Consider the following 15613-nt stretch of genomic DNA (forward strand, 5'->3'; position numbering starts at 1 on the left):
GAGATATACAAAGAAAATATTTTATTATAACACGTGTGAAGGGAACAAATAAATGTTACGAGTCCCCCTCTATGGGATAGGTTCTTGGCTATCCTCAAACTTCTTCAGCGTTTTGATAGAATATCTCTCCTCTATAATCTGTACACTCAACAAATAGAAATTTTGAGCTCAGTGGGAACTCAAATAGAAGAAAAATGGTTTGCGACGGTGATAATAATTAGAGTTACAACAGTGAGCGCAACAATGAAAATAATCAAAATTGAATAATGAATGGAAATCCCTTCTATTTTTAACAAAATATTGAGTTATCCTTGAATAATGAGCAATAATAAAATATTATTAACCCCATTCTTGGAATAACCACTTGGAATATTTTATTATATTTGGTTAGGAGGGAAAAGGTATTTAAACTTTTATTTAGAAATAATAAATAAATAGATGATTTATTTATCATCTACATAAATATGGTTAAGGAATAATAAACAAATAATGATTTATTTAATTATTCCTAAGGGATTTAGTCAAATTTTACAAGGAATACTAATTAATTAGTGATTAATTAATTCTTCCTAGAGAAAAATAAGATAATTAATAATTTATCTGTTTATTTTTCATAACTAGGTCAAATATGACAAGGAACATTAATTAATCAATGGTTTAATTAATTATTCCTAGAAGAAAATTAAATAAATAGTGATTTATTTAGTTATTGTTCATGTTTAATTATAAATTACTTAACAAATGTGGTTTATTAAGTAATTTATCAAAATGAAAGAACTTTTACTATGGTAAAATTGGCCTTAAATCGTGTACTTCAATCCATCTAGTAAATTAGGCTAGATGATCAATTTTTTGGTGATAACAGAAATTTTTACAACAATTGGATCTTGTGGTCTACTTACCACTTGGGTGGTAGCCCATTAGGCTCTTGGAACACTACCTTGTATTCTTATAACAAATATTGATGTTTTTATCTCTATATCTTATAAGTACACCCCTCCAGGGATACCTTTATTCTCATTGACTCTTTTACAAATTGATTTTCTCTTAAGAATAATCAAACATACTTTTTAGTGGAACTCATAAATTTATTGCCCTAATTAGCATTTATGAGTGAAATATTTATCTTTCCCTTATGCACATTGATGAAGAAGAATTTTATTTCCTTAATGAGGCAATATTAATTGGGTCTCCACATGTATATATTAGTACTCACAAATACAACTCCACATACATCATTTAGAACTACATCCAATTTTACTTCATCAACAAATTCAACATTATTAGGAAATTTAACTTTACATTATTTTGTTACCATTATCTATCTTTCCTTGTAGACCCATCCCAATGGATATGAGATCAGATGGTCATGAAACTACAATATAAGTTCATTGACCATATCCATTACTATCAAATATTCATATGCACCTAATTCATATAAATCATGAAATATTTCTCATTTTGGTAAGTATCTTTATATGAAAGAGTTTGTCCATCTCCTTCTCTTCAGGTTGCTCATGGTTACCGATGCCAGCCTAAGCTAACTTTACCCACAGTATGCATATAAATGCATAATCTATTTTGTCCCATGAATTTTAATTTCCCTACCTAGTCAACCCTTCACAAATTAAGGATTTAGGGTTCTTCATTAATCTTCATGCGGAAATGTTTTAATAACTATCGAATAGTCTAAACCTTAATTAACCTTTCCAGTGGAATCTTATTCAACCCTTCCTAAACTTTGGTTAATTCTATATCCTGCGTATATTAACCAAACCCCATACCATGGTCTCCGACTTTGGTTAAACTTTACTTAACCCATAAAACCTTTATCTGTTGTATTTCTATTATTACCTCATATAATAGAAATACACATAAATCACATTTAACCTTACCTTTCTGCCCTTCCACAACCTTTACACATTTTCCGATGCTCATCTTTATCGCACTCAACCTTCACCATCGATCTCACTCCATCACATCTATGGCTATCGCGCGATCTCCAACTTTATTCCATTCACCCAACGGAACTCAAATAAACTTAATGAGCATTGATAAACACATAAGGTCCTCTCAATATATTAACCTGCGCGCACTTTTCTGTGCGATTACCATCCGATCCCTCAACCAATGGATGGTCTTGATCACCGGATCTCAACAAATATTTAACTCCATTGTATAAACTCTCATCAAGTCTGATTTCCAAATTAAACCTCGTGCTTGTTTGCACGCGATATGTGTCTGGTCACCCTTTCAATAGACGGTATGATCACCTCCAGAATTCAACTAGATTAAGATATGGTTCATAACTTCATCGGGTCCATTTTTCATTTACCACTTATGGTTTTGAGGCTGCACGAAAACAACTTCCGCCTACAAAAACCGCTCTTCTCTCCCGCTAACTTTTAGGTTTAGTTTCTGCCATTCATCTCATTCACTTTATATTGCGTGACTTAATCTTGGCCACCCATCGCCTTCAACCTTGTCCGTTGATGTTATAAATCCAACGACTCCTGTGCATCATCACTTAATTTCTTCATCATTCCCTTTACTTCATTTTTATGTCATTTCTCAGTGTTCTTCTGTGGTTTCGGGTTTATCCAGGGTTTCTGGTCTCTGGTTGTTCTGCAACATCACTCCCTCTCAGACTTACTTTGCATAGTCTTAAACACTGTCAATCTTAAACCTCAAATGTGATCCTTCAAATGGATTCAAGCGATCCAACACGATCCTTCATCCTCACTTCTTCTCTGTGTTCTGCTCAAACTCCACCTGTATACGTATACTATGCAGAATTACCCTAATTCATACACCATCCATAACTCCATTAATCAATACACACCAAAAAATTCAGGAATAGAATTCTCTGTATTGATAAATAAATATTTACATAAGAGTCTCTCTCTCTGTGACCTAATTTTCTAATCAGTGGCCTCTGTTTTCCTACCTGCCCATAGGCTTACAATCAAACCCCTAATTCCTAAATCTCTAACTAACTGACTGACTAGCTAACCCCTAACTATGCCTTTTAGTCTTACATTTATACAAAAGGATTCTATAACCAATTCTTGGTTTAGATCCATAAACTTCTCAAAAAAATCCTAAAATCTCTTCTTTATCCCTAAGGTTCCTCTATAGTTCTTCAAATCATGAAACCAACTCCTAATCTAAGATTTACAATTGATTCCCAAATCTTTCAACTATCCTAAATCTCTCATGTTCTCCAACATTCGAGAAGATTTACAAATATTCCTCACAATACTTAATTAATTCCTATTCTTATTAAAATCACTCAAAAGCCTAAATAATTACATTAATTTAACACTTAGGAAACCAAGTTCCTTAAAACACAAGACCCTCTACGTATACTAAAATACAATGATTTTTCTGAGCTAAACGCTCCTGCATTAGACTCCCAAGGTAGAAAACATTTGTGATCTCCTGATCATGTGTCTTCATATGTTGATAGAAAACCTCGAGGGTCCCAAACTTTAGTTTGTAGTTGTCTAAAAGCTCTGCACCTTCGTTGTTTTTGTATATTTGCTATCTTCTATTTCATCTTCCTCTCCTTATCAATCAGGTTCAAATTCTGATTGACCATTCTTCCTGTTGTTGTCAATCTCTTCAATCTCGACTGTTTCATCATTAACTGCCATAATTCTTCAATTTCTATCTCCAACACATCATTGGGCTAGTCCTTACTCTACCACTTATTGCTACCTCTTTCTCTTTGTCTCAGGTTGTTATTGTTGTTCAGTAACTCTTCAAACTATTTTTCTTATCTTTGAAGTTGTCGGATTCTCACTCTTACTTCCCTTTCATCCTTACCTTCTTTAATTATTATCTCTTTTTGCATTGAATCCTGACTTTCCAACATTCTTTCCAGCAATTGAACATCTTTGTTCCATGGATTAAACTTTTCCAAAGAATCCTTTTCTTCCATCTTTACTTGACTGCTCATCTGTGCCAGATTTTCTCCAGCATCTATAACTAAACCTGCACTCATAAAGAAATTGTTAAAATAAAAATCATAAGGCTTCTATGCCTTTTCTTCCTCTGGAAACACCTCAGTATGTTGCTCTGATTTCTCCTCCTCTATCAGCACATCAGTATGCTAATTTAAATTGTCAAAAGAATTCATGAGACTGCCATCTAGTCTCTCCTCCTCATCATCTACTTCATTGATTTCTTCCTCCTCTTGTCCACTATATTGAACTCCTTCCTGTACAATCACACTGTCATATTCTAACTTTTCCAGCAAATACTCCAAAAAATCAATTTCCTTGTTAAACTTCATAAGTACTTCATCATTATTTATAATTCCTACATTTATACTTAAATTATCAATTTGAAAATTACAGAGTTCAACAGTCTCAACTGTTGTTTCACATATCAACTCTTCAGACTGAATTTCATCTCCTTTCACAAGAAATTGTTCCTGTGTTGTCACAACATCAAACATCAATTTATTACTAAATTCTTTCTACTATAATAATTCATTGCTTTTCTCATTTAAGAGACATTCTCCATCCTTCTTTACTTCAGAGTATTTATATTCTGAAAGATACTCTTCCATACTTTTGACAGCTTCAAAATATTGCTCATCCTCTGCAAAACCTATAATCACATCAGAATTATTAGATTCAAATATACAAGGTTTTACATCCTCCTATTGATCTGAATTTTCCCAACAATTCAGAAAATCATAAATAATTCCTTCCTCAACAAAGTAAACTTCTTGCTATCTTGAATCCTCAAGATCTTTCACAGATCTCTAATCTTCATCTTCACCTAGAACCTCACCCTGTTCTGGTTCACAAATGGAAACTTCCATTTCTAACTCAGCTTCTCAAAGTTTTTCCATCAGCCACTTCACCTACCTCTGTTGTAGCCTTCTCTATAACTTAGACCACTTCACTGGCTTTTTCTTCAAGACCCAACCTAGTCTTTGGTTTTCCTCTAGTATCATCCTCAATACATTGAGTTGTTCTTTTAACTCAACAATCTCTTTGTCAATATCCTCTTGACTCATTCTCTTGTCATTTACCTTGGCATTCTCCTTCTTCACTTTGTGGCTTTTCTCTGAACCTCTACAATGACTATCAGTAGTCATCTTCTTCTCCATCTCTATGAGTTCCTCATTCACTACTATGAGTTGCACAAGTCTCTGCAACAACATGTCCTCCCTGCTGCATGATACCTCACTAAGCTTCTCTCCTCTGAGCTCAATATTTTGGCATCTCTCTAATTCTCTCCTATGGAACCATATGAGCACTCCATGCTCTAGAATTCAACTCATCTGCACTTTTGAAAACAAAATTGTCCAAACACAAATGGAATACTAGGTTCTGTCACTCTCTCTCAGAAACCTTTACTGTCTTCTTTCATCACTGCTCTTCAGGCTATGATCTTCTTGCTAAGATGCTTCACTAATTGTTGTTACCTGCATATCCATGACATTCAAACCAAAGATCATTCCAAAGCTTTAAAAAGATTGCTGCTCAGCTTCCTTCTAACAACACCCTTGTCCTCTCTGTCCAACCTTCAGTTGGTTCTTCAGGTTCACTGCCACTTGTTTGTCCAGTCCTTCATTCACTTTGTTCTTTAGAACATATACAAATTTATTTTTTTGTCTTCTTCTATCAATCTTTACTTTGTCTTTAACCTGCAAAACTCAAACCAGAGTTAGATAAAACAGTACCTGTATGACTTCACAAGAAGTCTCTATCCACTCTTCACATTCGAGTGAATCTCCATTTTCCTCAAGAAAACAAACAGCTCTATGCTTTCTTTATGCTTCAGCAATCCCTTCTTAAGATTATTACTTACTCTCATCTTATGGCATACCTTCTACTTATCATATTCAAATAACCTGATCTCCTCTTGCCTGCATACACATCTTTAAAACATAACACAACATTTCCTTATTCTGCTCTGATACCAAATGATGTCAGCCTAAGCTGACTTTACCCACAGTATTCATATAAATGCATAATCTATTTTTTTCCACGAATTTTAATTTCCCTGCCTAGCCAACCCTTCACAAATTAAGGCTTTAGGATTCTTCATTAATCTTCACGCATAAACGTTTTAATAACTATACAATAGTCTAAACCTTAATCAACCTTTCAAGTGGAATCTTATGCAACCCTTCCTAAACTTTGGTTAATTCTATACCCCTCACATATTAACTAAACCCCATACCATGTTCTTTGACTTTGGTTAAACTTTGCTTAACCCATAAAACCTTTATTTGTTATATTTCTATTATTACCTCATGTAATAGAAACAGACATAAACCACATTTAACCTTACCTTTCCTTCTTTCCACGACCTTTACACATTTTCTGATACTCACATTTATCGCGTTCAACCTTCATCATCGATATCACTCCATCATATCAACAGATATCGTGCGATCTCTAGCTTTAATCTATTCACCTGCCAGAACTTAAATAAACTTAACCAACATTGATAAACACATTGGGTCCGCTCAACATATTAACCTGCATGCACTTTTCCGCACAATTACCGTCTGATCCATCAACCAATGGACGGTCCTGATCACTGGATCTCAACAAATATTTAAGCCCGCTGTATAAACTCACATCGAGTCTGTTTCCAAATTAAACCTCGTGCTTGTTTACACACGTTATGTGTCCGATCACCCTTTCAACGGACGGTCTAATCATCTCTGGACTTCAACTCGATTAATATATGGTTCATAACTTCATCGGGTCCATTTTTCAATTACCACTTATGGTTTTGAGGCCACATAGAAACCACTTCTGCCTATGAAAATCGCTCTTCTCTCCCGCTAACTCTTAGGTTTAGTCTCCGCCATTCATCTCTTTCACTTTATATTGCGCGACTTAATCTTAGCCGCCCATTGCCTTCAACCTTGTCCGTTGATCTTATAGATCCAACGACTCTTGTGCATCATCACTTCATTTCTTCTTCCTTCTCTTTACTTTGTTTTTACGTCATTTCTTAGTGTTCTTATGATGTTTCAGGTTTACCCAGGGTTTTTGGTCTTTGGTTGTTCTACAACACAACTCCCTCTTGGACTTACTCTACGTACTCTTAAACATTGTCACTCCTAAACCTCAACTGTGATCTTTCAAATGGATTCAAGCGATCCAACACGATCCTTCATCCTCACTCCTTCTTTGTGTTCTGCTCAAACTCCACTTGCATACATATACTATGCATAATTACACTAATTCATACACCATTCATAACTCCATTAATCAATACACACCACACAATTCAGGAATTGAATTCTTTGTATTGATAAATAAATATTTACATAAGAGTCTCTCTCTCTCTCTCTCTCTGGCTTGATTTTCTAATCAATGGCCTCTATTTTCTTACCTGCCTGTAAGCTTACAATTAAACCCATGATTCCTAACTCTCTAACTAACTAACTAACTAGCTAACCTATAACAAGCTAACCCCTAACTATGCCTTTTAGGCTTACATTTATACGAAAGGATTCTATAACGAATTCCTGGTTTAGATCCATAAACTTCTGAACAAAATCCTAAAATATCTTCTTTATCCCTAGGGTTCCTCCCTAGTAACTCAAATCATGAAACCAACTCCTAACCTAAGATTTACAACTGATTCCCAAATCTTTTCAACTATCCTAAATCTCTCACGTTCTCCAACATTCGAGAACATTTATAAATATGCCTCACAATACTTAATTAATTCCTATTCTCATTAAAATCACTCAAAAGCCTAAGTAATTACATTAATTTAACACTTAGGAAACCAACTTTCTTAAAACACAAGACCCCCTATGTCTACTAAAATACAATGATTATCCTGAGCTGAATGCTCCTGCATCAGTTACTCAGATTCAACCCTTTTTATATTGATGTATTGACATTATCATCATCCACATTTGAGCTACTTTCCACTTGATCACGGGAATCTGTGGCTATGATATTTTTCTTCTTTTTGTCCTTCTTTTGTTCTTTGAGTTGATCTCTATATGCAATTTCGAACACTTCTCCTCTATATGGTCTTCAATGTTGTAGTGGTTCTTTATACAGTAATGTGCTATGCCTATGATATTCTTGTCCTTCCCCACTTTCCAATTCTTCCTCCTCCCTTAGAAGCTTCCACAAATTCCTTTTGTTTTAAATGACTTCACTGCCCTTTTTCTTGGCTTATTTTTTCCAAGTATTGTTCCTATACAGAGGCCTCATTGATTGTTCTCTATTTGAACAACATCACTTTCTTATGCATATGGTGAGTAGAACATAAAAATACTTGTGTACATATAGTTTCTTGGGAGTGATGCCCAACACTATTTCCATCTTCCTCAACTACATAGTGTGCTCTTCTACACTACGCCCCTATCTTTTCCTTAAGTAATGTCATTGTATCTATTGTGCTTTACATACCCAATAAGGTAGATATGAGACTTTATGAGATTTTTAAAATCCTCCCACTTAATTATTGGAGGGTCCCCTCTATCTTCATCTTTTTCATGAGGCTTTTCCAATAGGTTATGCCACGCCCCTCTAATTTGAAAGGAGAAAATGAAATTTTGTGTTTGTCCTTTATATGGTGAATAATAAAATAAACCTAAAAATGTTGTAACCAATGATTTAATTTCAAAAAATCTATCTCACCTTGGTACAACTTCATATCCAACATTTCTTCCATCTTGAAGAGAGACTATGAGTGGTTCATGGAACTTGAACTTGATTTCTCTTCTTCATGTTTCATGGAATTATTATTTGCTTCTTCTCAATCCCCCAATTTATCCTCTATTCTAACCTCTAAGTTGAAACCTTTGTATTCTCAAAAAAACTTGGAACTATAGATCAGGGCCACCACATGGAGGCTCAAATTATGGTTTATATCTATGACTTACAATTCCAACCCCACAATCTTCTCTATCACATCTCAAGGGCTATTATAAAGTGATTCATTAATCATGGCTAGGGTTTTAAATTTTTTGTCTTAAATTGAGTTTTCTTATACCAATATGACATGTAATTGTTCTAAATATTCCATTAGATAATTCATCATAATAGATCTATGAACATAAAATGAAATCCATACTATTAAGGATTAATTCATTTTAGATTCTAGATTTGTTATTATTGTTTTATTTTTTATGCACGCATAGATAATTTTTATAAAATAGAGAATACGTAAATAGAATCACTCAATAATAACAATGAACACCAATATATGCTCTAGTAAACACTTTTGGGAGAAAAATATGGGGGATTTTCCTTTTTTACCAATATATTACCATGTTCATTCATAAACAAAATTTTTAAATTAGGGAAGAAAGAGTCAATATATTTTAGCTATTAGGGTGGGGGGTGTGGGGTACAAGGGTATTATAGGTATTTGGGGGCTACTAAAAGGGGTATTCATGGAAATAGGAGATATTTATTAAAATTGGGGTTACTTTTATTAGAATTATGTATTTAGAGGGGTTTAAACTAAAGGATTTTTGAGGTTTTTATCAATATTTTGTGAGATTAGGGGTATTCTTTAACATCTCACAAACACAGTTTCTATGACATATGTTGACTAAGTGGAGACCCCACGTAAAAAATATAGTTGGAAGGTGAGGTTGCTTTGATTTCTTTTGTCTAGAATGAAAATGAAGAAAGTATAAAGGAGAAGTAACTCTCTGCAGAGTTTCTTGAGACCTATGGCTTGTGGGATGCTACTGGAAAAATAAATCCCTCTGTTATGCTCTATCTATCCACACTTATCTACTCTACTACTATGGAACAAAATGCAAGAAATTAGAATGGAAGGACTTTTTATCTTAGTGGCCTAGCTATAACATAAGCTAATAGCCAATTAGGGTTTATATTTTACCCATTCAACACTCAACATGAGTTACAACTCAACCCTTTTAGAGTATTCTTCATAGTCCCCACATGGATAGCCCCTTCTACATGATTAACAAGGGTTAACATGACATCCTTTTGAGTTATTGTGGTCAATCATGATAAGTTGACTTCTAGGATGCATAAATTTTTCACATGAACTCTAATTAATGTGATTCTTACACCATTAGAAATGTGTTCATTCGTAGAAACAATGTGGACCCATCCTTATGTGAGAATTTTTTACCCCAAAAAAAAATCATCTAAGGCCTCCAAATAGACTAAAAATATTTCAAGCTACAATTTTTCAAATTGGGTCCCACTCATAAAATTGCTTCTATAGATTGATTCTTTCAATTTTTTCCACTCTAAAAGCATTGAGATGGATAAAAAAATAGATAATTATCCAATCAAGATTGAATCTCTTTAATCTTTCCCACCATAAAAATAAAAGGTAAAAGTATATCTATTAATTTCTTATGAGAATTTTAATCTTTGATAAACCAAACAAAAGGTTATATCAAAGTAATTAATAACTTATCATTATGTATATCAAATTTAGTTTTAGTATAAGATATCCACTAATTTTTTATTCTCTTAACACATACCACGATTCAATTTTCCATAAACATAAATAAATTAATGAAATTAAATATATATTATATATCACTTTCACATAAAATTACATTGATTCCAACAATTAAATAAATAAAAAAAGATATAAGCAAATCATCACATCCATTCCCTAAACCCAAATAATCAATTGAACAAATCACAAATCACATAACATGTTTTGATATTCCATATAAAGGAGAGGAGAATATGAACAAAATCTCAAAATAAAGAGAAAATAAGAATATAAACTAAAAATCAAATGTATTGATAGAGAAAAATAATATACAACTTTATTTATATAATAATTATAAAGTAAAAATAAGGTACAATAATTCACAATAGAACTAATTGTTTATAACTTTTTATAAATAATAAGTTGTGTTCATGTGTGACAAGTTATTTCTAAATAAGTGGAACTTTTTCTCTTATAAGTTGATGTAATGATTTAGTCCCAAGGGTTAGCTCAGTTGGTCAAAAACCATGTCTCGCCATCGGGAGGTCACAGGGTCGAATCCACCCGAGGTCACAGGGTCGAATCCACCCGAAGCCCTTGGAGTCAGGTCTTGCAGTAGGCCGAGGGGCGATTTAGCCTAGCTATCACCCAGAAAAAAAAAAAAAAAAAAAAGTACTTGGTTTTTTTTTTTAATTTTAAAATATCTTAAGATCTAAAGATATTAGAAAAAAGTTATTAAGAAAGCATATGAAAAATATAATTATGTAATCTTAAAAATAAATAAGTGGAATAATAATTTACTATATGAGCTAAAAAAATATTATATTAATATTAAAAAAATATTTAAATAAGTAGATTTTGATATGTCTGAAACAAAATAAAAATAATAAACTAAAATGAAGTACATAATTGTTTGCTAATTAATTCTTGATTTATCTTTGACAAAATATTGTATAATAAATTAAATAAAGTACATAATTATTTATGGAAACAAATTAACAACCCACAACATCACAACAATGTAAATTGATCTTATAAAAGACAAATGTGGTTGACATACCTTTGGAGCGCTACAGTTCCCATTCTTACTAATGTATTGATAAATGTTTTGCATCACCCATTCAAATGCATGAGTCATATAGCCTCCCATACATCCATGATTTGCTGAAACACAATCAACTAATTCTTGTTCAGACAAGCTTATAAGGTCCCCAGTTGATATTGCATTAATCCCTTCTATTGCTCCTGTGGACGAGAATGCCCAACAACTTCCTGCACGAACAACATTCAACCAATATCATTTATAAATAAAAAATAAAAATAAAAACTATAATTTCATTACATGTTATATTTATAATAATAAATTAATTATATTTTTTACCATTTTATTATTTAATTTATTAACCTACTTTATTTTTGAATTATTAATCAAATATTTATAAAATATTGTATAATAAAAATATAAATATTAAAATACATTTTTAGAATTATTCCAAATTTATTATATAAATTAATTATTAAAACTTATACCAAAAATAAAAATAAACATAATAAAACAAGATATTTTAACTTATAATTAAAAAAAACAAAAATATCAAAATAACTTAAACAAAACAACTCAATAAAATAAAATATAAATAACTATGGTAGAATTTTAACTAAAATCAAATGAACACATGTATTTCACTACCGTAGAAGTACAATCCAAATAAAATCAAGTCTGCACCTATCTTTTATTAGTGCAGAAGTTGATGTATGGACTAAAATCAAATTTCAATAAATATAAATGTAAATAACTTTATTCATCCATGTAATATTAGTGATAATTGTAATTGAATGAGATTTAACACTATAAAAAGTTAAATTAAAATTGTATAATGAAAAGTTAATTTATAATAAATAATATTTAGTAAAAAAAAATTTGTAATTTATAGATTATTTGTATGGATAATTTAATTTATATATTAAACCGACAAATAATATATTAAAATGTAAATGTTATTTAACAAGAATATTTTTGGACAATTTTTATTTTTTTCAATTAAAGATATTTTAAAATTTTATAATAGAGAGTTAATTGATAATAAGTATGACGTGGATAAAGTTTTATAAATTATTAGTACAATTTAATTATTTTATCTTTTTTCATTTCAATATGAAGATACAAATTTTTATCAAATTGTGAAATTTATTTATGTTTTTGAATTTATAAATGAATTGAATAGCCTATAGTCCAGTCTTACAATTCCTATAAACTTTTAAGAAATAAACCAAATAACTTAAACTCACATTTCCAATAAATTATTGTTAAATTTTAGGTAAAATTAGTCAAAAAATACACCCAAAAAAACCAAACAAAATATAAAATTAAATTACTCCTAATTATCTAATCCCAAAAAATATTGTATATATGAAAAAAAAAGAAAAATATTATATAAAAACAATATATATCCTCCCTAATAAAATAAAATGAAATGAAATATCAACATTATAAAAATTAATCTAAAAACTTGTAATCTATCTCACAAAATGTTATCTCAGCAAATGTTATTTATATGTTATCTCAGAAAATATTATTTATATGTTATCTCAGAAAATGTTATTTATACAGATATTTTCAACCCACATCTTGAATCTAAAAAGGATAACCCAAAGATATCGAAAAAAGATAACACTAATATTCCATGTAATAGTTTATCCCGGCAACTAACTTGTTTGGGTTTATGTTAATGGTAAATTCTAGCATTCAAGAGTAGGAAAGAGAGTCAACCTCAAGAGTTTACTTTGCTCCATATCTCCTGAATAAATGAAATTTACAATCTACATATAAAAAAATACCTCAATAAAATCTTACTCAACCTTTTCTCATAAGATTTTGTTTTACAATTTAATGAAAACTAACAAACAAATTAAGTAATGTAAATTTCAATGTTTTTTAATAAATGTAAACCTCAACTTTTTAATCCATAAAAATCGTTGGAATAATGAGGTCTATTTCTTGTGAAATATTCTACAATTATTCTCTCATTAAATTATCCAATATTTGATTTCAGTGGACGTTAACCATCATCATCAATACTTCAAGGTCAAATAAATTCACTTACTCCCATTGAAATTACAACGTTCAAATCCCATGATTAGTAAAACGAAATCTACGGAAACTCACCACAATTCCCTTGATTCTTCACTCCTGTAACAACGCCTCTCTTTCTCCAATCAAGAGACGAAGGAGCATCGCACGTATCAAGCAGGGGCCGCGCATTTTGCGAAAGAAAAGTTGCGGGCTTATTGAGCTTGCTGGAATAAATAGCCTCGAACTCCTCATTTGTCAGATCGGCGAACTTATTAAGACCCAACCAGTGGCCGGAACCCTCCTTGCTTCTTATTCTCTTTCTGTTATAAGCATCAATGTACTTCAGATTACTCCCGAAGATTTCCAGCTTCTTCGCTTTCTGTTCCAAGCTATAATAAAGCTTTCCATGCCTCCTCTGCCCTGATTCAAATAATTTCAAGAATCTGTATTCAGAAAGGAGGTCCTCAGCCTCATATCCCACACTTGAAAATGAATACCATGCATCCACTGACCAAGAAGAGGCCAGGAGGAGGAGAGGCACCAGACTGCACAGATAACAACTATTACCCATGATAACTTGTGTGTTTCCAATGAGGAATACAAATAAGCTGGATATGGCTTGTATAAGGACTTCATGTACATATTTATACTCTTAATAATTTTTTGGGTCAATTTTTGTATAATTGGAAATTCTAAAAGAATAATTATCTTTATTTAAATGTTAGATTTTTTTTAATATTTTCAAACTGTGAGATATAAAAAGGAAATCAATTAATTAATTTCATTCTTCACAATTTTAAAATATTATATATATATATATATAAAAAAGTACGTAATTTTTAATCTTTAAACGTATAAAGCATGATAAATAGAGCCTGTGTTCTGGTTGACACGCATAGAATACAAACTGTGTGCCTCTTACCATACATAAAAATATAGACTGTGTGCTTCTTGCTGGATATAAAATATATATGAATGAAAGCCAGATGATGTATTGCGGATCGATAATATCATATTATAAATGAAATGTATTTTTATGCATGAACATTATCTTTTGTATATTTGTATATGTATTATAGCAATTATGTTTGTGAATTGATTTTAGTTAATTTTAATGCATGGTTATTCTTTTCAAGTATATCATTGAAATTATATTTAATATATGAATTAGTTTTAATTATTATTATTTCTATTATTATATATGATATAGAGATTATAAATATTTATTACTTAATTTTTTTATATATATTTTATGATAATTATTATCTTAAATATTAATTTAGTTGTAAATTTAGTATTATGTAATTTTATTTTTTATATATATGATGATGATAATGATTAACTTTTTTTTAAGATAAATGTGCTTTATCAGACCTCAAGAAAAGAGAGTTTAATTATCATTTTTCAAAATCTTGTTTCTATTATCAAAGAAACACAGTGTTCCAAGATCTTTATAGTTGGGCTGACTTAATAAGGCAAGAAGATTGGAAGTGTGGCTCATGAAAGGGAATTGGGAGCGGATGTGGACAAGAACTCGACACTCTAAAAGAAAGGGTTTTTCATCTTCCACCTTCTTAGTATCACAAACCTCACAAATTCTATCTTCCCGCAAAGTCTTGGGAGTAGACCACCCCTCAGGTCTCACTCCAAAGATCATGAGAGTTAATTCTAATCCTAGAGATGCTCATTTTCTTCTTAGTGCTAGTCAACATAGATAGATAATCCTGGTTATCGAGGGTGGGGTTGATCACCTCTTTATAGAACAATTGCTTCTTTTTAACCTCAAGCTCCTTATCATCCCACATCCTATCCTTAAAACTGGGGTAATAGTATCTTTGATATTGTCCTTGCTTCCCATGATGATCTCTTCCTTAATCCCCCAAGGTTAACCCAAGACTAAGCATGGTGATGCCACCCATGCTTAAGGCAAAAGTGGGGTTTTGACTAAAGCTAGAGGCAATTTTTGAGAACCTCTCTCATTTCATGTTGTGAAACTTTTTCTTAAACATAAGATATCAAAAAAACAAAATAAGAAGTATTTTTTTTAATCTTGAAATTATATATATATATATATATAATAATTATATTTAAAATATATAT

The 15613-nt window shown here is 31.3% G+C and overlaps 1 protein-coding gene across 1 annotated transcript in view; it reads right to left on the minus strand.

Annotated features, from left to right (window-relative positions):
- Window positions 1-14084, minus strand: part of LOC149162226 (cysteine protease XCP1-like) — a 49423-nt gene extending 35339 nt beyond the window's left edge. Inside the window, exons 1-2 of the mRNA XM_089435123.1 lie at window positions 13607-14084; window positions 11501-11712 (exon numbers count right to left, since the gene is read on the minus strand). Coding sequence (XP_089291249.1) covers window positions 11501-11712; window positions 13607-14084 — 690 coding nt within the window. The remainder of the gene's footprint in view (window positions 1-11500; window positions 11713-13606) is intronic.
- Window positions 14085-15613: the final 1529 nt, after the last annotated feature.

Source organism: Pinus tabuliformis, chromosome 5_2, assembly GCF_031772625.1.
Source record: "Pinus tabuliformis cultivar Carrire ecotype Pingquan chromosome 5_2, CPIR1, whole genome shotgun sequence".
NCBI classification, from domain to species: domain Eukaryota; kingdom Viridiplantae; phylum Streptophyta; class Pinopsida; order Pinales; family Pinaceae; genus Pinus; species Pinus tabuliformis.